This window comes from Chionomys nivalis, chromosome 18, assembly GCF_950005125.1.
Source record: "Chionomys nivalis chromosome 18, mChiNiv1.1, whole genome shotgun sequence".
Classification (NCBI taxonomy): domain Eukaryota; kingdom Metazoa; phylum Chordata; class Mammalia; order Rodentia; family Cricetidae; genus Chionomys; species Chionomys nivalis.
The window spans coordinates 15,788,084-15,812,807 of record NC_080103.1 but is presented as its reverse complement, the minus strand read 5'-3'; the positions used below and the strand labels follow the sequence as shown (position 1 = coordinate 15,812,807).

Genomic DNA, 24,724 nt, shown 5'->3' with positions numbered 1-24,724 from the left:
GCAGGCTGACTTGGCATTCTAATGTGTAACAGAAACACCAAGCAAGACACGCGTGCAGTGAGATTGTACTGATTCAGGTAGACATCAGGTTGATCACACAAGCCATATGGTTTGTCATCATTTTAATTCCTAGCCCGTTTTTTTTTTTTTTTTTTTTTTGCATGGGTAACTAAGGGTCAGTCAGCAATGTGGGCTAGTGTGTCAAATTCTTCCACATCTCAAACCCTACTAGTAAGTGCCCATCGCAGTGAGGAAAAGTGCTTATTAACCCACAACCAAGCTCTTTCACTTTCCAAACCCTGCAAGGACAACAGGGACACCCCTCTTGTGTAACTGGGGAAACTCACTTGTGTCCAGAACCCGGATGCCAATGGGAGCCGACTCCTCCTCGGTTAGCCGGTACCATTCCTTCTGAGGGCTGGGCAGCCACTCTTCCACACGACAGGAGTAGTTGCCTGTGTCGTGGGGGCTCGCCTCAAGCACCGTGAGCCGGTACAGCAGGGGCGAGAGTCTCTGGAAGCGCAGCCTGCCCTCCCAGGGGCTGCCTTCAGGACCAAAGACAGCATCAGGTCCCACGCTTAGCAGGACCATCCTCTCTGTCGGGTCTTCACCATCCTCTTCTTCTGATACCGCCTCCTCCTCTTGGTCCTCAATGCCAAGGCTGCCTCTTCTTCCTCCACCTTTAGTCCTTAGAGAATACCAGGCCACGGCAAAGCGGGAGTCCTGGCTTGATCGAGACAGGATGCTGCAGTCCAGCTGGAAAGCTGCCTTCTCAGACACGGTAGCATTGGGGACCACTGTGTCCACCTGCAGGGCGGCATCTGGGGAGGGACAAGAACAGAGAAGGGAAAAAGGCTGATTCACTTGCCCAGGAAGGTGGCTCAGAGCTGAAAGGGCTTGCTACACAGACCTGAGTTCAAGCTGCCCCAGAACCCAAGTCAATAAGCCAGATGCCAAGGGTTTGCAGGAGAAGCGGTGGTGGTGGTGGGGGGGATGGTGGTGCTGATGCTGGGGAGATAGCTTTGTGGTTAAGAACACTTGATGCTCTTGTGGAGGACTGGGGCCCAATTTCTAGCAGCTACATAGTGGCCTACATCCATCTTTAACTCCAGTTCCAGGAGACCTAATACCTTCTGCTGCCCTCTGCAGGTACCAGGCACACACTCGCACACATGTATGCACACACACACACACACACACACACACACACACTACTCATACACATAGAATAAAAATTTTAAATCTAAAAACTTTTCTTTTATGGTATGGTGGCATACATCTTTAATCCTAGCACTTGGAAAGCAACAACAGGCAGATCTCTGTAAGTTCAAGGCCAGCCTGGTCTAAGAATTCCAGGACAGCCAGGGTTACATAGCGAGACCTTGTCTCACCACCCCCATGAGAAAATTAATTAAATAAATGCATAAATGAACAAGGGAAAGGGAGGGCAGGAGGGAGGGAAGATGGAGGGGAACTCTAGACTGTGTATAGGGTCTCAGGCTTAGGGGCCACACTGGGATCACGTCTACAGCAGGACATAAACCTGCATCCACTCTGTCTGCTCTCAGCTGTGCAGAAATTTCCTTCAGGCTCATTTTCCTTGTTAGAGAAATCTACCAGGAAGACTAGACATCATTCTAACTGGCATGGACCTAGCTGGTTCTCCATAAATGTTTGTCTCTGCCCACTCCATGGGGAGCTTCCCCAGTGATCTGCCAAATGGGTAGGAGTTGGGGAAGTGTGTCCAGCTGCCGTTCCCTGTTCCCTACACTTTACTTCCAGGGAAAGAGAAGCACCAGCCTCCAGGCAAGGTTTCTTCTTCTTCAGCAGCAGCAGCAGCAGCAGCAGCAGAACAGCCAACTATGTACACAGAAGAAGAGAACTCGGAGGGGATTTCTCCCCCAGCAGGGACAAGCGCAGGTGAAGTCAACCACTGCCCTCCCCTGAGACAGCATGGCACACAGTACAGCTGCTGACTCCAACTCCAGCTCAAATCAGATGTGACACAAGGAGAGGAGCCTGCAATGCTACAAGGACCGTGGGAGTGCACATCAAGATGCCCGGAAGATACAAGGCTAGGCGTTTACACCGACAGGTCGCAAGTTCAGTTCCATGCCGTGTCCTCAAGGGATGGTTGACTCTTTGCTGATAAGGCTCAATGGTGTTGCAGTGCTACGGGAGGCATGGGGACGCTGCACATCTCAGTCTTAATTATGTGTTAAATGTAACAATAATTATACCCAGTAATTATATGCGTTTACACACTTTAGAAATGGCAATAGAGACAAGAGGAACAAAAGGCCACATGGAACAGTCATTAGTGCCAGTGAGATGATTGGAAGCAGGAGTGGCGGCTGGAGGTCCTTACTGCTTTCTGCTTAAAGAAGCCAGCCTTGCCTATTGAAAACCCACCGGCACAACTTCGGAACACAGGGCCAGTGTTTCAAGGTTTACGTCATACTAACCACCTGTTCCGATCTGAATGTATGCTTTAAAAGGAAAATAGTCTTATGATCTAGAATAATTAACTGCTGGCTTTGATTCTAATTAAGAAATCTAATTCCCCGAGGAGAAAGCCTGATGTGCAAATTCCCATTCACAGGAAAAACAAGTTGAGAGAATTTAGAATACAAGTGTACAATACAAATGTTCACATGCTTAGCTGCAAACAATTTCTTGCTTTTTTAATCAAAGGATTTATTTATTTTTATTTTATGTGCACTGCTTATGTAAGGCTGTTGGGTCCCCTGGAACTGGTGTTACAGACAGCTGTGAGCTGCTGAGAATGGAACCCGGGTCCTCTGGAAGAGCAGCCAGTGCTGCTAACTGCTGAGCCATCTCTCCAGGCCATGCGGATCATTCTTAAGAACTGTGACAGTTACCCTTTACTCGACTGTATTTGGAATCACGTAGAAGACACCACCTTTGAGCATGTCTAGGAGGGCATTTCCAGAGAGGGTCACCGAGAAGGGAAGACCCACCCACTCCAAATGTGGGCAGCACCATTCTACAGGCTGGGGTCCTGGTGAGCCAGAAGGAAGGGAGCAAGCCGGCTAAGCAGCGGCACCCACATCTCTCTGCTTCCTAACTGGATGTCACATGACTAGCTGCCTCATACTTGATGTCCCCCCATGATGGGCCCGTCTGTCAAACCAACCCTTCCTCCCTTAAGTTGCTTCTCATTGGGCATTTGGTCACAGAGACGAGATAAGTGCCTATACAAGCATCCAAAATATTCTTAACACAGAAACACGGAAGGGTAGGGGCCTTACCAGGTCGCATGACGGTGACAACTGTCTGTCCAGCTGTATCCTCAGCTCGTTTATACCACACACCACTGGGGCTGGGCAGCCACTCCTCCACTCGGCAGCTGTAGGTCCCACTGTCCTGGACCGCCACATTCTGAATGAAGAGCCTATACACGCCGGAAGAAGGGCTCTCCAGGTGCAGCCGCCCCTTCAGGTTATTTTTGGCGGCCTGTTCACCATAGTGGAAGGTGGCATCCCGGCTCAGGTGGGCCACTACTTCTCGCTCTGGGTGGTTGGGCTTCCACACAAACCATTCAACCATGAGCTGGGAGGTCACGCTGGTACGGTTCAGGACCACACACTCCAGCTGGATCTGCCGGGTCTCCAGGATAGACAGGTTCCCCTGGGCTTGGCTGAGCTTCAGGCGGCTGTCTGAACAGGGAGAAAGAGACACGGTGACGGTGACGTGACAGCAGGCAGTGTGCAGCACCCTCGAGAGGGTAGCTAAACAGGTGTCCCTGGAGCACAGGAGGGCATCCCACGCACGCTTCTCAAACGTGGCACTCTTAAGTGTGTTGGATCCCTGGCTGTGTGGGAGTCCAGAGCCCAGCAACAGCTGCCTCTGGTTCAGAACCCTTCCCTAAGAGGTTTCGATGTTTGGAGGAGGAGAAATGAGCAAGAAAAGACTAACGGCAGAGACTCCAAAGTGCGCGGATGACAGAAGAGGCAGTTAGCAAGAGAAGGGGCAGGCGAGGGCAGAGTGACAGCCCCTTCCCAGCGATAAACATGAAGTTGAACCCAGGGTCCTGCACATGCTATGCATGTACTGTATTACTGAAATATCACTGCGGTGCTATGAATGAAAACAGCCCCATAGTCTTACTTATTTGAATGTTTGGATCCCAGTTGGTAGAACTATTTGAGAAGGATTAGGAGGTGTGTCCTTACTGGAGGAGGTGTGTCCTTGCTGGAGCAGGCACTGGGGTTTTAAAAGGCTACACCATTCTCATATCTCTCTCTCTTTCTCTGTTTCTGTCTCTCTCTCTCTCTTTCCCTCTCTCTCTCTCTGTCTCTGCCTGGGCTTTGTGGCTCAGATCAGATCAGATCAGCAGTAGTTGGGAGCCACTGCTCCAGCCCCATGCCCGCAGCCATGTTCCTCACCATGATGAACACAGACTCACCCTCTGAAACTGTAAGCCAGCCCCCAATCAAATGCTTTCTTTTATATGTTGCCTTGGTCACGGTGTCTCCTTTCAGCAGTAGAACAGGAGTAGACAATCACCAACCCATGGAAAACTGTCTCACTAAGTTGCCCATGCTGGCCTGGAGCTTCTATAGCCTAGCAGGCCTTGAACTTGGGATCCTCCTGCCTCAAGCTGTCTAAGAACCCAGGATTATAGGTCCTTGCCACCAGGCCTATGCTAGCGAAAAACTTTTAAGTCTGACCACATGATAGATGGACCATGCAGAGAGCCAGAACCATAAAGGAACTGGCAAGGAAAACCCAGTTTAATATGCACAGACAATGGGCCTCCAAATGGCTTCTTTTTCAAGGCGGAGAGAGAACAATGTGACATCAGCACAGAAAAGATGGTACTGATGGGGCTGGGAGCTGTAAACAGCTGCAGAAAAGGGTTCCTTACATGGAAGAAGTGCACAAACCAAGGCTCTTGCTGATAGCATCCCTGAAACTTCACAAAGACCCTTATGGACCTCTCTGTACCAGAAGATGCTAAACAAAAGAGCCTTGGGACCAGCACCCCCGAGTGACTTGTAAAGAGGAGAGCCTGACTCGCTCACTCTCTATGCTTCAGTGTTGTCTAAATGTTTTGTGCCACATAGAAGACTGCTGTTGCAAATAAAAGGCTAAAAAACAAAATGGTTCTATTTTTAAACAGCTTGGCTAAAATATATGTATGAGATGTTAACGCTGGCACTATATCTGAGTTGCAAAACTATGATGCTTTCCATCGTGAGTCCCTGCAAAGCCTCAGTAATGTATGGTTGCTTATCAGGAGAAAAGAGAAGGGGACAAGAAACAGAAAAAGAAAGAGATGAGGACGCAAACCATAAAATCAACTGAAAAAGCAAAAACAGTCGTAGTCAGCACCCTGTGAGCTTTCTGCACTGAGTTCACTATAGAGAGATGTCACTGCGCTTGCTGATGGGGACCCTTGTAACCCTTGGCATTGTCACTTAGCTCGACAGCAGCTTTAGGTGGGGAAACTCCTCCAATATATTTAGGACCCAAGTAGGCCTTCTTGGCATCAAATGAAAGGAAGAAAGGAAAAGGATTGGTGGCTAGAAAAGAGACCTTGGGAGGTGGGGGTCAGAGGGGCGAAAATAATGCTATCCTAAAGGAGACAAGCTAGGATGGAAGGCAGAGGCAGAGCAAGAACTCTGGCAGGCCTGATAGCAGCTGTCAATCAGCTCTCAGAAGGCTGCCCTAGTGACACACTACAGCATAGCTGTAACCACAGCTACTTGGGAGGCTGAGGCAGGAGTGCAGCTTGAGTTCATAATGTGGTCCGGCAGGCAGACAGGACCCAGGACACGGTGACGGACAGCCACAGAAAGCACCTCACAGACGGGCTTCCGGCTTTATGCACCAGAGGAACTGTCACTGTGTGGCCAGAGGGATCCCAGAACATAGCATCCTCAGGGAAAGGAAGGGAATGATGCCCTTGCATCCAGCATGGATCAGGCCACAGCTGGACTTCTGTCCCTGGTCCCACTGCTTTGCTGGGAGTCTGATGAAGAAACAAATCCCTGTGCTCATTCAGGAGGTTTCATCTACTGGGAGACACAGGCAACAAGCATGCCTATGCACATGCGTGGTGGGGCACAGAGCTCCCCAGGCCCTAGTCTCTGCAGGAAAGCCACAGGCCTATGAGGGCCACACACTCCATTCTTACCTGGCTGCTTCACAGTGACCTCTGTGCGCCCTGAAACCTCCTCGGCCAGCTTGTACCATGCATAGTTGGGGCTCAGCAGCCACTCCTCCACGTGGCAGTAGTAGCTCCCGCTGTCGCTGACCTCGGCTCTCTGCACGGTGAGGCTGAACAGGCCGCCTGACGCATGCCGCTCGAACTGCAGCCGGCCTCGCAGGCCCTCCTCCTCGGCATAGGTTCCGTACTCGAAGGCTGAGCTGTGCGTGGTTTTGAGAATGAGCTTGCCGTCTGCATCCGAGGGCTTGTGGACGTACCACAGCACAGCGAAGTGGGAGTTCTGGCTGGTCTGGGACTTGACTGAGCAGTTCAGCTGAATGGGCCTGTTTTCCACCAGGGTGAGGGTTCTCTTGGACTTGCTCACCTGCAGCTTTGTCACTGTGAAGGGAAGAGGGCAACTTAGGACCGACCCAGCCATGGAAATGAGGCCTGTCCCAAGCTCACTTCCAGGCTGGGAGGCGGGGTCTGTCAACAGGAAATATACCATGAAGTAACTAACATCCTTCACCCATTTCCTGTTACCTCCTGTGCTCTGTCCATTCTCCTTGCACCACTGCTTGCCCCCAGCCAAGATGCCAAACTGACAATAACTTGACCTTGCTTTAAAAGTTTAATGGCTCCCAACTGCTGATAGAATTCACAGAAGAAAGTCACTTGGCCAGCACGAAGCCCCCTCAGAACTTGGCCCTTGCCTAACTGTCTTGACTCATCGCCTAGGACCCGCCCTCCAGATTCTCCAGCTCCCCCAACCCACCCTTTACCCTGAGCTCTGGCCACTCCCCCTGTCGTTCTGTCCTTTCTGCCCCCTCCCGCCAGACTCTTCTTTCCATTCAATCTCTTGACCTTTCTGCCTCTCATCCCAACAGGCATGGTCTTTCCTCATTTGCTGCCTTCTGATACCCAGGCTGTCCCTGCACCCCCATCTCGCCTCTCCCCTAGACTCCGAGTTCCCAGGAACAGAGATCAAGCTTTTCCATTCAGACAGCTGGTATTCTCCATCACCCACTGTCCCGCTAGGCTGTAAAAGGCTGAGGACCCCTGAGAGTGGGACAGTCCCAGACTCACAGTGCTAACTGCTGGTGGAATTCCTCATTTCTGCACCCCAGAGCCTAGCAGTGTAGGCTCAGGAAAGCAGAGAGCCCTCCCTCGATGTTTGTTGGGATGCTGGAGATGTGGCAACCGACAGTTACGGAAGGCTTGATGAGAAGAACAATGGTCAGAGCAGAGCGGGCACCAGCCTCGCTACCCTCACCATCACAGTCCAGAAGCAATAGGGGTGACCAGTTCCAGATAATAACAGGGATGGCCAACTCCAGATGATGATAATAGGGATGGCCAACTCCAGATATCCCTGTTCAATAATGGAGACAAAGTTCACCTTTAAGGGCCAAGAAGCCGAACTCTAGTCAAATGTATCCTAGGGTGATAACTGGAGACTCTTCCCCTGGGCATCATTACACTTGCCTCTGCTTTTCCCTACCAAGCTAAAAACCTTCCTATTAAACCGAAAAAATACAACAAAAACAAGAAAGGAGAAGGCAATTCTCTTAGTAGGCTGATCATGGAAGCAGGAGTCACCCCACTCCTGTCTTCACCCCTGGTTCTGGACCACTTTGCCAGTTGAGGGAAACAGGGTATGGTACAGGTCCCACAGCGAGGGGGCAGCCGGGGCCCCTGTCGACTAGCCAGGCCCATCTCCAGGCCAGGCTGCACAGCCTGCTTCCTTAAGGTGAGAGTACTGCAGCTGGAACGCACAAAAACTGTCCCGGTGTGAGCTGGGCCCCTGGTTGTGACCCTGGGACTCCTGAGTCTCGTGTGTAAGGAAGGAGAGCTTTGACAGCCATAGACTGCTCCTGTGTGTCAGGTAACACACAGACGGGCGTTCAGGACGGATCTGAGGCTGTGGCGAGAAGGCAGCAGGTCCGCACCCAGCACATTCCTACAGAAGCACCTCTGAGGATCTGTCCTGTGTTGCCGAGGCAGACTTTCTCCTCATGAAGGACCTCTGAATTCACACACAGAGCTCAAGCCATGGAGCAACACCAAGATGGGCTACGGCCCCACACTCTAGTGCCCTCTATTTTCTCCAGTCTTCCACTTTCTCCTTTCGTCAAACACAAAGTCCTTCGGGACACCCTGGGAATCCCGGAGACTGGGCTGGCATCAGCTGCTGGACAACTTTTCCGAGCGGACACCGGCGAGGCCTGAAACAACCGGTTCGCTTTCATCCCTTCCGACCCAATTCACCACATGCAAATGGTGTCTCAATCAGTGCAGACGACACCACCTGAATTATCTGGTGTACGGCCAGATGAACTGGGTTGTTCTGTGTGGAGTAGAAAGAGCTTTAAAATGTATTATTAATTGGGGCCAGATTATTTTTGCAACTGTTACTAAGGAAACCTCAATTGCTATAGTAACCGCATATGTTAAACTGGAATCCTATGACTCAACTTCAAGTCAGTCACATGGTCAGAAAACCAGAAGCCAAGGAAGAGAAATATTTCAAAGCATTTCCAATTTTTCTTTTTTTGCCATCCCGTGTCAAAATATTATGAAGTGTTGGGGAGCTTAAAAGAGGGGTACTTTTGAAATCTGGTGCCTGTCTGACAGATGGGCAGGGGGTCAGCTCTTACTCTAAGCTCTGCCTTTCCTCCCAAGTCTCAGGGGTAGGGAGGACACGTCCTGAGGCCCGGAGGAGGCTCCACGCTAATTAGGAAGCATTCACAGGCCTGTCTCAGCATTGCCTGGGGCAAGGTGCGGCTGCTAGCCCCCCCTCCCCCCCTTAGGACAGCCTGGACTTTTTAAGAGCAGGTGTTTTCATCTGCCAGCGAGAGCACCGGAAGTGTGCATCTAATTCTTCCAGAGCGCCCGGCAGATTAAATGCAGTAGCTACAGAGTCTAGTACCAGGCTGGGTGTACCCTGAACACTACGTAAGTTTTAGCTCTTCTCACTCCCTTTTGGTTTCTATTTCTGGTCCCAAGATCAAAGCTCATAATTAAACGGGACACTGATATAATTGGCAACCGGACTTTTAAAAGTGCTGTAGATATGGCCGTCAAGTTGGCTCAGAGGATAAGGGCACCTGCTGCCAAGTCTGGCAACCTGAGTTCAAATCCAAGGACGGAGAGAACTGGCTCCCATCAGTTGCCCTCTAACCTCCAAGGGTGTGTGCTATGCCACATACCTACTTCCTTCCCTCACTCCACGCCCCCACCCCCCACAAAAAAAATAAATCCTAATTCTGGAGAGAAGAGCACTGACTGTTCTTCCAGGAGGCCGGGGTTCAATTCCCAGAACCCACAAGGAGGCTCACAAGTATCTATAACTCCAGGTCCAGGGACTCAAATACCCTCTTCTGGCACCAGGCACACGCACGGCACACAGACATACATGCAGGCAAAAAACTATATACATAAAATAATAATAAACAAAACATTCTAAGTGCTATGGAGCAGCAGCATGAGATCAATTGAGGGGGGAGGGTGAGTTTCTTAGAAACAGACTCTGGGGCCCACTAAGTCAGAATCTCCATTTGAAGAAGACCCTTAACAGACTTGCCTTAGACCAGAGAAACAAACGCTGGGCTTGGAGAACCAATGAATGCCTAGGCAAATGTAAAGACACTCAGAAATGAGGCTTAGTTAATCCCCCAGTCAATCACCAGAAGAGAGAATGCAGTGGGAGGCCAGAGCAGAGTCAGAGAGGCCTGCCAGGATGGCGGTGGCCGGCTGTGCAGCACACTCACACAGCGGCACCCGCCTTCCCAGCAGCTCCCATCACTCACAGGAATGCCCTTCCGTGTGGCAGCTGGACAGTTTCCACCCCAGGCTTGGGATCAAAGTCTCTCAGTGGAGGAAAGGCCGCTGAGCTAAGAGGAGCAGGGCTACATGGAGGAGGGAGAGGGAAAGGGTGGAGGCAGCGGCAGAGAATGGAGGCTGCTCCCCGGCCAACCCACCCATCCTCCGGATCGGTTTCGTGTGTGTGTGTGTGTGTTGCTCGGGCAGATACACTTGTTCCATCAGCAAACTCTCCTAAAACACAACCATAGCTGCCTCACACCAAGGGCCATTTTGCAAAGGTCTCTTTTTGCGCGTCTGGGCAAAGAACTATGACCCAGTCATTGCTAATCACATTAATAAATGGGTGATTAAATAAAAACCCAATTAATCTTTTGAAAGAGGAGCCATTAATTCTGACTGTGATGAAAGAGATAACCTTGCAAAACAGCTGTGATCCCTGAGTTGGGCTCCAAAAAACAAATGAGCAGGTGGTCAACAGGTGAAAATCAAAAGGGACCAGGCACCCAGAGCAGGAAACAGGCCAACTTCTCTGCGTACTGATCAGGGAAGAGCCAGTGGCTGGGCATGGTGGACGCAGTTCGCAAGGTCAGTGCCAAGATTGTGGGGTCCCAGGGCTGGTTCTTGATCCTGCTCACCGGTAGCTCTCAGAGAGGACTCAGAGGATAAGTAGCAAAGCTATCTGGGAACTTGTTAGACCCATACTGGGTCAGAGATGGGGAAGAGGGACACCCAGGGACCTGAGGGTTTGTGAGCCCGCAGGCTCTTCAGGTGTATTCAAGTGTGAGAAGCCGCAGGTGTAGAGGTGCGGCAAATTCTGTGCGGGGAGCAAGAAGAGAGCAGAGGAAAGGTGAGGAGAGATGGGTAGAGAACAAAGACGAGGAGGGGAGACTCCGTTCTCTCCACAACATCTGACAGGAATGCCAGGGACAGAGGAGGCCAGGGGCTGGGGTAGGAGACGCTTCAAGTGCAAGGAAGCAGGCCACCAGAAAACTAAGAAGAAGGGAGAGCTCTGGGGGTACCCCTCCCTCAGCACGCACAAACACATGAGAGCACACTTTGGAAAGCAGGCAGCAAAAGCAGCTGCCACTCATGAAGTCACTGCACTTGAAGTTCCCCAGCCCCTGCCAAGCCTCAGTTCCTCTTCTCCCTCTGCATGGCCATGACCTTCTAAGCCCTAATAAACTCTCCCTCAGACCAGGGAGCAAGCAGGAGAGTGGTCACTCCCAAACTGACAACCTGTCCCTGGACAGCAGTTCTCCACAGGGCAGACAAGTCCCTTGTTCCCCTGCCGCAGACAGCTCATCTTCACAGGGATCTGGAGGCAAAAAGTCTTTTCATTGTTACACTGGTTTAGGGAGTGGGAGAAATTTAATGGCTCAAATTCTCTCCAGTAAAGCTCTGTCCCGTGTCCTCTGTGACTTTCAAATGGCATTCACAGGAGTGAGAATGCTGCCTTTGGGCCGAATCCTACTTGGCTTTTATAGTTAACACAGCACTCTTTCCCCCACGTTTTTAATATGTAGGTCAATCAGGAGGGATCTTTATTGTCCCTTTTGTAGTGGCTGTCACTCTGCAGTTAAGGGCAGCATTCACAGCCCCTCTGGCCAGGACTGGGTCCCCCTGTCACTGTCTCTGAGTACTTATTTATGGTGAGATGCATTTTGCTATAATATATTGAATATATGTATTATTCTTCCTAGCCAGATGTAGTGGCACATACCTATAATTCTAGCACTTGGGAGGCTGAGGCAGGAGGATCATGAGTTTGAGGCCAACCAAACCAAACAAAGAGTACAACTGGGGACCCTGACCCTATTTAAAGGTTATGTGATTAGAAATGTCACACTGGATTTTATATAACTTCATTACAGGCCAGTAAAGACCAACTGTCACCTAACGGGTGCATGAGGGCTGGCGAGGTGGCTCAGAGATTACATGTACTGCTCTTACAGAGGACCTTTGCTCAGTTCTCAGCACTGGTCAGGTGGCTGGTGACCACCTATAACTCCAGCTCCAAGGGATTTGACGCCATCTTCTGGGTTATCCAAGTACCTCTATCCCTATATGCACACACAGGGAGACATATACATACACGCACACAATTAAAAAGAAAATATTAAATGAAAGGGGTATATGGTCTACACGTGACCAAATTCCTAATTCCCCAAGTTGGGGCGCTCTTCCTTAACAGGCTCATCTCTTGCTACCTCCTACCCTAAGCTCTTTACCAATATTAACTGTGTTCCTCGCTAGTCCTATCAAGTAAATATTAGTCCCGATTTTACAAAGATGCTTTCTCAGTCACAGAGCCAGTGATCTGGTAGACACGGAATCCCACCCAGGTCATGTGGCTCACTCTCACTTTTAAAAAGTATGAACTGCCCCACCCCCACATGTCCATTCTCTGTGCTGGCTAAGCCCACATCTGGAAGGTCTGAATGCCCTGCCTTCTCTCCCAGACAGTCTGCACTGGAGTCCTGTGTGACAGCCACCTCTGCGGTCTCAGCAGGTGTTCGAACATGCCCACAGGGGTATGGAGGGGTGGGGCGAAGGGAAAGCAGCAAGAGTTGGTAGGTGAGACAGCAAATTAGCAGAGAGCCTGGCATACCCACCCTGCCAGACCTGTCTACAGACAGAGCGGTGACCCTAACTAGCTGACACCAGTAACAAGCTTCAGGTAGATACCAGCCGCCAGAATGGCAATGAGGCCGAAGCATGAATGGAGGCTGAGAACTCCTCTTGGGGCTCTTACTCACGTGCCCTGCAGAGACAACAGGCAGGCAGAAGCTGTGTGGGTAGGAAGGAGGAGAACCGAGGCAGCCCTGACAAGGACACACGTTCACAGACCTTGGACTCATACAGTTACAGAAAGGGCCCTCAGCTAGCCCAATCTGCCAGGTCAGCAATGAGAACACAGAGAAAACGGATTTGGCAGCAGGCAGAGGGCATTAAATATTCATCCACCTGCCCATCAGTCCGATCCCAGCAGCATGCACCCACTGACAAGCAGCCTTCTACCAGCGGACGCTGTCCGCCTGGAGGCTTGTTTATTGCTTTGTCAATTTTAATGCACAATATTTAATAGCCAGAGCAAGGGATAGTCATAAACATTGGCTAAGTGAATGCTGACATTTCCCTTATTGCTTCTGTATTTAGCCATGTGAAATTGGAGGGTGTTTTTGGAACTGAAGAAAATCAGAAGGAAGTAAGATGATGCCTCACAGTTAAAAGAAAAAAAAAAAGAACCGAACAAGAATGGAACACACTGGGCTGGCTAAGTCTTGACTACGGCATCATTCAGAGAAGACTAGACTAAATCAAGGCAGAAAGGGAAGTTAGCATTGCCTTGGGGAATCACAGGCTCTGAAGCACACCTACGGGCTGGGCTGGAGGTGGCCAATGATAAATCCATGGCAAGTCACTGCTGACAGCAGGTTGCTCACGCCAGCTAACCAGAGAGCTTGATGAAGTAAACAGCAGTGGTGTGGTCACCATCAGTGGCTCTGGCAGGAGGAGTCTGGGTACAGACCACAAAGAACTTGACTGGGACAAAGGACGTTGCAACAGTAGAAGCTGATGATAAATGAACAGAGTCCGTTACCAGTGCCTGGGTTTCTTGCTGATTCTCCTCAAATAAGAACATTCCCTAAAATATTCTTTAGGGGTGGATGGCGACCCTTTGGAAGATGCTAACCCAGACTTGAAGGGGAAGGTTCTACGGGGAGGGTGGGAGGAGGGAGGCTGGCACTGGTTTCCCCTGGACCTAGAGCCACCTTGTGGCAGAAGTTAAATAAAGGAACCCGAAATAGGTATATATTTGATTTTCTCTTTAACAACTTGTATCTCAAGGTAGCTCCAAATGCTTTGTAGCCTTAAGGCTACAAAAGTCCAGGGAATCCGGATGGCAAAACCAGACAGGGCATTCACAGGAAGTGCCTGGTGCTAGGGTGCAGCCATGGGAGTAGAAAAATCCTGCATCACACACACACACACACACACACACACACACAACACACACACTGTACCAAATGGTGCCATGGAGAGAAGAAAACACAAGTAAGTATAATTTTGGCTCATCATCTACAAAGTAGATAATATAATAAAATTAAAAATTTAGCTCTGGGCCAGACTGCCTGTTTAGGCTTGAATCCTGGCTCTTCCACTTATCATGAGTCACTGGGCAACTTATTCACCCTGGGTGGCAGGGTCCTCATCTGTAAGCCATTGACCCTGTATGGATTAAGGAAGAATGAAGCAAGTCATCAGAAGTAAGACATTTCCAATGGTGACAGCCACACATTGCTACTGTTATTTATCCTACCACTGCTGTGACTTCCACACACCAGGGACCTGCAAGGGAAAATATCCCCCATAAAGAATGTTATGGGGTTGAATGCAGAAGGAAGAAGATGTGATTACATGGTTTCCAAAAAGGGCAAAGTCTCTCCACTCCTAGCACTTCATTAAGGCATACCTAGCTTCAAATTCCAAGCTCCCACTCATTGCTGATGGTGGTGACGCTGGGGGTGGGGCACTGTTTGACTGTTCACTTATCAAAAAGAGTCAGTGAGAAAGCACACCGCACTAGTGTGTCTCTAGCACTGTCTCCCTGCACCCAAAGGAAAGCACCTGTACTAGCTGGGCGTTCAAGGAAAAGCTCTTTGGAAAGGATTCAGTGCTAAGTGCATAGATAATTACCACAGGAGAAACAGTAACACTGAGGGATGCGCTCCAGTGCCTTAGCCATGCTGGGAGCCGCACACTGCTGCTCTTCCCAGTCTCCAGAGAGCCAGCCATATGAGCAGGCCTTGTGACAGCTATGCCAGGAACTTTGCTCTAGGGAGGACAAAGCAACACCTCACCCCTCAAGGTCCCAATAGCAAACCAGAATTCATGCTATCAAAGCTTACCTGGGAGAACCAATGATTTTATTCAGCTTAGTTACAGAGCAGTAGGTGAGAGGCTACAGGCAGGAGCGGGGCGCCTTTAAGGCAGCCACACTGGAAGGTATGCGCCCAGCAGGGATCGTGGTTACCACAGCTGTTGTAGATGGAGCTCATTTTCCTAAGTCTTTTGCCCAACTATGCACCTATGCACTCTAGCCTCCCCATGGACCACCCGCAATTAATACAGAACTGCAATACAGCTAGTTGGGAGGGGTGCCTAAATACTCAGGTGAGGGTCCCATGACCCTTTCTGACCTCTCCTTCAATGAGGGAGAGTCAAGAGCCAACAAGCTCAGGTGGAATGATCTTTTGCAAGCAGGCCCAGTAGCCTCCTGAAGACGGTGGCAGTTGGGAATGCTCAAAAGTTTCCAGTGCCAAGCACTACTTGGAGACATTTCCCAGGGAAACCACAAACAGTCTCAGTGGCATGTTGATGCTCAAGCAGATGCTGTTGCTGGATTCAGCCTTCTCAACGGCACTCCAGGTGTGGAGAGCAGGACTGGCCCTGCTTGGACCCTTCCGTCCCGTGTATCTCATGTGTATGAGCCATGAAGGCAGTTCTAAGCCCACAGTGAGGAGACTGATGAGAGGGTATGATGGGAAGGTGTGGTGTGTGGAGTCAAAGGGATCTGGCCTCTCACCTCAGGCTGAATTTTAACTCTACCACTTAACTAGCCTTGGTCACGGCTCATGGTGGTCAAAAGAGTCACCATAAATTTAAATCAGAATCCAAGCAATGAGAACCTTAAAGGACTAAGTGCACACATGGGCTTCAGGGCTCTAGTTGATTCCAAGTAGTAACAAAACAGCAAACAGTAGGGGCTTATTCAGAGGGGCAAAGACAAGCAAGGTCTCGGGGTCACTGCCTCTGCTACCTCTGCAAGCTGCAAAACCATGTGACAGTACTGCCACTTAGAACACGGACCCTGAGCGGCAGACAAGACAACAAAAACACAATTACCACCCGCACACACTCTACGCCATAAGGCAGCCAGGGGTTATCTCCCCGTCTTCGACAAGTGTTTACATCAAATGGGGTCTCCGCTTAGCCCTCCATTAACCTGAACGCCCACTGAAGAAAGCCTCTTCTTCAGCATCCTGTTGGCCCAGTTGAGCTCTAATTGGCCAGACACAGTCTCACCATCTACAAAACCCATTTGTTCAAATGTGGTACAGAAGAGGCCTCTGTGATGGGGTCAGGCAAGGGGAAGGATAAACTCAGACCTTACCCCTTTTAACCTCTCATGCTAAAAACTTCCCTGTTTGTGGCCTCTGATGTGACCAGTCTGGGTACACTAATCATAACGGGAGAACAAGGTCCAAACCATGTTTGCAAACTGAGTGGGTCAGAAAGACAGGAAAAACAAAAACAAAAAAAACAAAACAACTCAACTATTTGTAAGTTCTAAACACCACCATTGGCTGTGTGGGTGCCTTTTCTATTCTAGGGGTACAGCATCCTAGACTGGGCACTCTGCGCCATCACCTTCCAACCTAGTCAGTCACAAAACAGATAGAAAAACCCAAGTTACTTCTCGAGTCAGTGGAATGCCTGGTGAAGGTGTCTGAAGGCATCTCCATGCAGAATGCCCGCCAAGTTAGTGACTTCTGAATGAATGGACTTCCACAAGAGAAAGGAATTCTGCCCATATGACAGGAAATGAGTTAAGAGAAGACTATAGAAAAAAACCACATGGTTCCTCCAGTGACCAGGCCTATGGCCTTAGGCTAGTCCCTTAATTATTCCAGGAAATGTAAAATTGTAATCAAAGGGCTGTTCTTCCTAATGGGGGTGGGGGCAGAGAAGCTCGATAAATACCAATGTCTTTCCTTTCTCCTCTAAGTTCTAAGGGAAATCCCACACACAAAGTTACTGCCAGGACTTTAAGAGACAGGTTTAAAGATCGGAACAGCCTGCCCATGTTTTAATGTCACACACACACACACACACACACACACAGGCTGGGGATAGTTCTTGGTTAAGAGAGTGCAAAGAGACAGGACAACTCCAAGTGCTGTGTGCTCCCTAACTGAAGTCTCCTTGGAGGTGTGTGTGGTGTGTGTGGGATTACACTGAAAAATCCTGCTGAGACAACTGGGGAGTTGCGGGTAACGAGACTGCAATGATGAATTCCTGAGTATGACAACGGGGCTGTGGTTAGGTAGGACGACGTCCTGTTCTTAGGGGTCTCATGCTGGAGGATCTAGAAGTGTCCTAGTGCCCGCCACCTACAAACACACAGGGAGAAAACGCATGCAAGACATGAACTAGCCACCGAGGAAAGGGGGTGTATGTGATTGGAATTTCTCAGAAGTGGGAAACATGCTGTGCCAGGGCTCAGTACTCTATTTCCTCACATCTCTCAGTCATGCAAGCAGATGCCCTTCAATGTCTTACCATGTCACATAAGCAGGAGCAGACATCCTCACGGCTCTTGTATCATGGACAAGCACACCCTCATATATGTCAGGAAAGAACAAACATTCGTATCTCACATCATATGAGCACATATCTTCATAGCACATATGCGCACATCCCTGTGTACCCCACTGTGTTACATAAGCACACATCCTCCTTACTGTGTCATTTAAGGGCACATTCTCATGTCTCTTACCACATAAGCACACACCCCCATGTCTCTCACCATGTCATGCAGACACACGTGGGCCCTACAGGAGGGAGGCCTTGGAACCTGAGCACCCACCTGGCTGCAGTACCCGGATCTCCAGCAGGTTGGAGGTCCTCTCCGCCAGCCTTGTCCAGGTGTTGTTGTAGTTCCTCCGCCACAGCTCTGCCACACACTGGTACTTGCCTGCCTCCGTGTCACTGGCCCGGCTGATGCTCAGGCGGACATTGTTGCTGGACTCGGCCTTCTCGATGGCAGTCCGAGTTCGGAAGGTAGATGACCTGTCTCCCCACTGAACCCCTCCATCCCGCGTGAAGGTCACCAGATCATGGAACTCGACCGTGCCCACTGGCTGGAACCGCCATGTCACCGACACAGGGACTCGGGATGGGTAGTGGGGTTTGATGATGCACTGCAAGTCAAAGGAGTCACTGTAGGTCACCCCTGGCGTCCGGGAGATGGCTGTGACTGCAAAACCCGTTTCTGCAGGGAGAGCAGAGAGGTAAGGCAGACGGTATCTGGCTTTTCTGGGGTAGTGTGTCATCAAATGTGGGTCACCTGGCAAAGCTGGCAGTCAGAGTGGAGGCTGCAGGTTCTTAAGCTTTCTGGTCGCGAGCGAGCTATTTCTTTAGGTGCTGTGCTGAGGCCCGACTCAACGGTTCCTAAGACTTTAAACAAAGAGGGCCCAGGCTATTCTGAGCAACCCGGCCCTGTCTCCTCCCAGTGAGACCGGAGCGCCTCGTGTGGGTTTACAGCACTACCTCCTCTAAGCTAAGATACCAAAGCCACGGCCATTCCTAGCAATCCCAGAATTCTGTGCAAAGCCAGTTTCCTTCACTGCATGTACCCAACACTTTTAGATACCTGTCCCTGGTCTTCTAGTGCATGACGTCAGCCTCTCCTCTAAGTCCCCACAAGACCTAGGTTCAGACAGGTATTAAGGGACATATGGCAGGAGGGCCTGGTCTTCAGTAGATGGACACCTGAGGTGGGTGGGGCATCACTCCGAAATTGAGGTTCCTGCAGTCCCAGTGGGCTGTGGTCTCTCAATATTTCTTACTGACTGGGAGGCATCCCTGGCCTCTAACGCTCATTCTCTGGTACAAGGGAGTCACAGTTCCTTCAGTGTGGATGGGCACATTGGCGAGGATCATATGAAAGTAATGCTGGTCGGTGTGTGCTGAATGCTGCGTGCCAAGCCCGGTGTGGGAGGCTCTGCTTTCACCCCTCATTGGATCAGCACTGGGAGCTCAGGTGGGCTTGCTGCCCCTTTTGCAGAGTGCAGAGAAGTCAAGTAAACTGCTTGCTATTGTGAGTAGTAAATGGTAGAGTCAGGGTACAGCCCTGTGTGCACCTCACTCCAGGGCCAGCCTGGGGTTGCTCTGCCCGGGGGAATCATCAGACTGATTAAAGGCACCAACTCTGCAGGCAGTCACCTTCTGGACACTTCCTAGCTGTGTGACATTGAGTAAATAATCTAAGTCCCCTCTGCTTCTGTTTTCCTTTCTGTAAAGGGTCCTTGTGAAGTTTAAATGAGTATGTAGGACATCATATACAGTCTAGAAAATATGCAGTTTGTCTAAGAAACCAAAGGGATGAAATACTTTAAAGTCTGCAGGTAAAACTCAAAGCACAGTAAGAATCTTGGGGATTTCCCTGGGGAGTTGTTAGAGAACAGGTTGGCAAAAATTGCTGAACTCTCTGGATCTTTAATTTAAAAAATGAAGACACAGAGATCAACCCTGTGTGGCCGTGATGGCCACTTAGGCAGTGGTGTGTAGTACACATGCCATAAGAGAGGTAAAGATCGGAGATGCCAGGGAACAGGTCCTGCACTGGGTGTTTCTGGCTTCACATATGAAGCCATGGTGCCCAAAGCAACACAGGCCTACACCGTGGACACAGACCAAGTGCACATAGCCAAGGTATCCCTTCATAGTCACAATGGTCTGTGGGCAGCCTATTAGTTCATCCGCACATCTGTCACGGTTGAAGAAGATCCATTATTAATTATAGCAATACAAACATTTTTATGCGTTGCTGTTTACTTTAGATAAAGACTATGGCTGGCTGGACAACCACGGTCCTAGTTCTAGAGGGAATCTAGAGAGAGGGTCAAGTGAGCAGAGCTGGCCTCGGGAATCCAAGGGAGTGCTACTCCATCTGTCCTGGCTGTGAGGGCGGCCAGATACATGGTGAGCTTAAGAACACCCCCAGGGTAGATTACCTGAAACTGTAAAATTCCTTCCAGGGAAAGCACCCTGAATCACCCTCCCTGGATACCCTAATGTCTTCAGTGGGGAACAATCTACACGTAGGAGATCTCAGAACCATCTCCCAGGTTCCCATGTCCAAGTCCACAGTGGTGCCAAGCATAGGCAGCAGGGACTGCAATCATCACTGGAGGAAGTTTCTAGACACAGACATCAGAGCTGCCTGGTGACTGCAGAAGGCAAGCCCATCTTTGGTATGAAGCATTCAGAAAGCTGATGCAATCGCAGTGAGGTGCAGGGGGACACAGGCTGCATCTGGGTTACATGATGCTGTGTCTGTTTCAGGACCTAGACAGCAGCCAGTCTAACCAAACAAGCAACCACAGAACGCCAGGGGTCTAGAGCAGCTTCCTGTTTCCTGCTGCTTGCATGTCTCTTTTTACTGCATGCCTTGCTTGGGGAGACACCTTGTTACCCTGAAAAGCCCAAGGATTCCTAGAACAGTGACAGGTGGCTTCCCCCCTTTGCAAGGCAGCTGGAGGGAAGCCCTGGCACGGGGGAGTTAAACATCAAATGGAAAACGCTTTATCACTAGAAAACTGAAAACAGACATTTAAGAATAAAGCCAGTGCTGCCCTAATCCGAGAAGGGAGAACACGGACTTGGTCGTGGGCAGATCTACCCTGTGCTGCTGTCTTTATTGAGTGCTCGACAGCACCACCAGCCTTACCTGAGGTGGCGACACAGTCCCTGGGAATGGGGACCGACAACAGAAGGCCTGACAAAATAAGTTATCTTCCCAGCAAAGCAGGAGGTTGGTCTTTTAAAACCGTGATAGATGGACTGCATCTGGCAGATAACACGGAAAGAAGCCTCTTTGGATACCCCGTGAGGCACAAATCTAATCACACTTGGTTTCTGCAGATCTCAAGGTATCTTTTCACTCCGGGCAAATGAGGAAATGTTTTTTTTTTTTTTTTCTTAAGTGGGAGCTTCATAGAGGAAGAGATAAAAACACAGGCCTAAATGGGACAACTGAGCTGAGTACTGAGACTCGGCCAGACGTGGGGCAAATGCTGTGTCATGGGCAATGGGATTTCCATCCTGTTCAGACACTTTGGGGGGCTGGGCTGTGAGCAGCTGAGTAAGACACCCTGTGGGTGGGAGAAACTTATCACTATACCTGGTCATTCCTCCTTTCCAGGCCAGTTTTACCACAGCCGTGTCCTGCTAGTTGATGGCACTTATCCACTAGGGTCCTCATACCACCCAGCTCACCCAGCGCCAGGGATGGCATCAGCCTACAGGAGTTCCTAGCCCCAGGTGCCCCACCCACCACCTACTGTTAGTATCCTCAAGCCCTTCAATAAAACACTCTAGAAGATACCATTATCTCTAATCAAAACTTGTTTTCCTTTTTGCTGCGCATGTGTGCGTATGTGTGTATGTGTGCATGTGTGTGATGTGATGCATATGAGTATATGCATGTCTGTCTATGGTTGTGTGTGCATATGCATGCACAGGCCCAGGACTGATGTCAGGCATTCTCAATTGTTCTTCCACCTTATTAGATGAGGCAGGGTCTCTCAATCAAACCCAGAGCTAACTGATAATGGCTGGTCTTGATAGCTAGCTTGCTCTAAGGAACCCATGTCTGTCAGCTTCTGGGGCTAAAATTACAGGCATGTGATATGGGATTCCCCTTTGTATATTGTGAATACTGTTGGTTAATAAAAAATCTGTCTTAGGCCTGCACAAGACAGAACTTAGGTAAGCAGGGAAAACTAAACTGAATGCTGGGAGAAAGAAGGTAGAGTTGGAGAGAAGCCATGTAGCCCCACGGGAGACATTTGCTGGAACTTTACCCGGTAAGCCACAACCACATGGCAATACACAGATCAGTAGAAATGGGTTAAATTAATATGTAAGAGTTAGCCCATAAGAAGATAGAGCTATTGGGCCAAGCCATGATTTAATTAATACAGTTTCTGTGTGGTTATTTCAGGAGTCTGGGCAGCCGGGAAATGAACAAGTGGCCTCCTACAACAGGCAGGATGCTGAGCTCACTCAACATTTTACCAGGGTTCTGTGAACCTGAACTCCAGATCTTCACGCTTACAGGATGCACTGTAATAACTGAGGCATCTCCCCAGGCCCTCCAACCAGAACACTGATTAAAAGGGAAGGAGCCTGGCAAAAAGCATCTGCCATGGTCTCACTGCTCACTCACCGAGAGCCGTGATGGAGACAAGGGTACTGGCACGGCGCTCTCCCACGATCTGCCACTCTCCATCCACAGCCCGTACCCACTCGGTCACATGGCATTCATACTGGCCCTCGTCCTCCTTCCTGCTGTTGAAGATGCCCAGGCTGAAGGAGTTGGGCTGCACCTGCTCCATCTGGATGCCCCCGAAGCTGCTGCGCTCCCAGTAGGACGAGCCCGGTTGCACGGTGCCGTCCCGGTCTAGCCACATGACATTGCTGCGGCGGTTCTGCCTGTCCACAAGCTGCCAGATGACAGAGAAGCGGCCCTGCAGTCTGCCCACTGTGCGGACGCTACAGGAGAAGTGCAGATCCTCACCCTCGAGGATGACGCTGGCATTGCTGGCCACCTCCACGGAAATGCTGCTTTCTGGGGAGGAGAGAGAGTGCCACACTGGGGGTTTACGGTCTCCATGGCGCCTTCTTCACAGGTGACACCAGAAGAAGGGTGCAAACCAAATCCCATGACTCTGACAGTGAAGGTCAAAGGAGCCAAACCATTCTGATTTGCTCTGACAACTTACTGCTGTACGATCTGGCTGGTGCAGACCGGGCATTGCCTCCTAGATCTGGTAGCCTAGAATGCTCTTTGCTTGTGGAGTGGATTGGAATAATGAGGTCCTAAGACCTAAGAGTAAATCAGAACCTGAGAAATTCAATACAATGACAGGGTGTTGATAGCATAAAATTATTTCTGGGTGACCTGTTCAGATGCTGTTCAAGGCTCGGAGTTTCGGCATGAGGAAAAACTTCCTAATCCGACCACACCCCAATCTTCCAGCACTTGGAGTTACAGCAGTCAAACAAAAGCTATAAAATCCTTAGTGTGCCATTTGAATCCTTCGGGTAAATATTAGGAAGTAGAAAAAAATGTCAGGAAGTATTTGGAAGATGGCACATGCTTGTGTGTGGAAAATGGGGCACAGATGGTCTAGCCTCAGCAGGAGTGTGTGGAGAGCGAAGTTTCATGTTTTTATTAACACAGAAGCTCACTATGTACCGCTCCCCTGTCCTACCCACTCATTCAGCCCTGGGGCACCTCTGCTCGCCACCCAGACAGTCTGCCAAGCAAAAGTGGGGATAAGAACTTCAATCCCAGCCTAGCTTGGTCTAGCCTTTGCCACTCCTTTGGATATCTGGTCTCAGTCAAGGGGATGATTCAAACTTGACAAGCCTCAGCTTCTTCTTCTGTATGATACCATTTTTAACTTACAAAAGATTAAAAAGCAAGTAAGACAATCACACAGATTGTGTAACACACTGCGCTTTTTAAAGGCGGTGTCCACAATCATGATTGATCTTACTATACTCGGATATTTCTGCCTTCATAAACAGCATGGCTAACACTTTCCTAATTATGCATATATTATTTTGTATAATTACCTATATTGAGTTCAATAAGCTCATATAAATTAAACAACACAACACATAGTGTCATAATCAATTTGGATTCAATTTTCTAGGCACCACTGACAATCGATTAAGTCAAACCCCAGATCAAGAAGCACCCGATTACTGCAGCATTTGGATCCACTTTATTCTTCCCCCCTTCATTTCCCCACAGACAGAAACGGCAAAGAAGAGCACCGGGCCTCAGCGCCTAGCTTGTGTCATAGTGAGTAGGCTGTGCTTGCTCCACAGGAAGTGGGTCTGGACCATGTGGGAAGAGCAGGCCTCAGAGGACAGCCTGCCCAGGGCAAGGCTCTTGTCGGCAGGGCTTCGGAGCTTGGCCGCACTGCCTGCCTCCTGACTGGAATCCTGGTGTTCTCACCAAGCCTCAGTTATCACGTGCACAGTTGGGACTCTACCGAGTGTCTACTTAGGATCATGACACTGAGAATGGGGAAGTGGGAGAACTGAGGTTGAAGCTAAGGCTCATGGGTGCTCCACAGGCACTCCACTGCTGAGTTACAGCCCCAGTGTTATTCGTCATCACCAATATCCTTCCCCACTGCTTTCAGCTCGAGGTGAGATGCAGAAGACAGCTTCAGGATCAAGGAAGAAAACCGTCTGGTCTGTCTCATGCAGAAAAACGACCTGTCGGACATCAGTCGTATGCACTACTGCCACCCCAGTGGACTCCTAAGGACATTCGGGATGGCTATTTGGAGGAAGCCTGGAAAACCTAGATAGAAGGAAAGCCTCTGGCAGCCGAGGCCTGGACAAGCACAGATTTGCTGCTGCACTGAACTATTTATCTGGGTTCCCAGGCTTAGAACAAGGTAAAATCCTCCGGACTGAATGAAAACTAGGACAGAATCATTCAAAATCTGAGTGTGTGTTCATAAATGAAATTCCCAATCAGGAGGCTGCTGGTGGAGCACAGGCTAAGCGCAGAGCAGCGGGTTTGGAGTTAGAGCAAATGTTCCTAATGCAATTGCAAGCTCAACCACTAACTGAACAACCGGATCAGACACTTCCCTGTGTGTGCTCTGACGTCTCCATTCACAAGATGGATGTAACGCTAGCTTGGACGGAGATTGGAGGATTGAGAGCAGAGAGATCGTTTATGCAGAAGCACTTTGGGTTCTTAGGAGGAAAGGTGCCATTAAAATCCAGGGCATTATCACCATTACCGATTGATTGTTGTTCTTCAGTAGACTTACCCAAGTGGCCTTGGGGCGGGATCTGGTGCTGCTGGGGGACTTTAACTACCCAGTTATCTGCTGGAAAAGC

The 24,724-nt window shown here is 49.9% G+C and overlaps 1 protein-coding gene across 2 annotated transcripts in view; it reads right to left on the bottom strand.

Annotated features, from left to right (window-relative positions):
* The window catches only part of Igsf3 (immunoglobulin superfamily member 3), a 90,556-nt gene that overhangs the window by 4,426 nt on the left and 61,406 nt on the right, over nt 1-24,724 (bottom strand). The window contains exons 6-11 of one of the 2 annotated variants that reach the window (XM_057793702.1): nt 24,655-24,714; nt 22,017-22,418; nt 17,652-18,056; nt 6,164-6,574; nt 3,273-3,680; nt 348-821 (exon numbers count right to left, since the gene is read on the bottom strand). In XM_057793702.1, coding sequence (XP_057649685.1) covers nt 348-821; nt 3,273-3,680; nt 6,164-6,574; nt 17,652-18,056; nt 22,017-22,418; nt 24,655-24,714 — 2,160 coding nt within the window. The remainder of the gene's footprint in view (nt 1-347; nt 822-3,272; nt 3,681-6,163; nt 6,575-17,651; nt 18,057-22,016; nt 22,419-24,654; nt 24,715-24,724) is intronic. The other variant, XM_057793703.1, reaches the window with a different exon arrangement.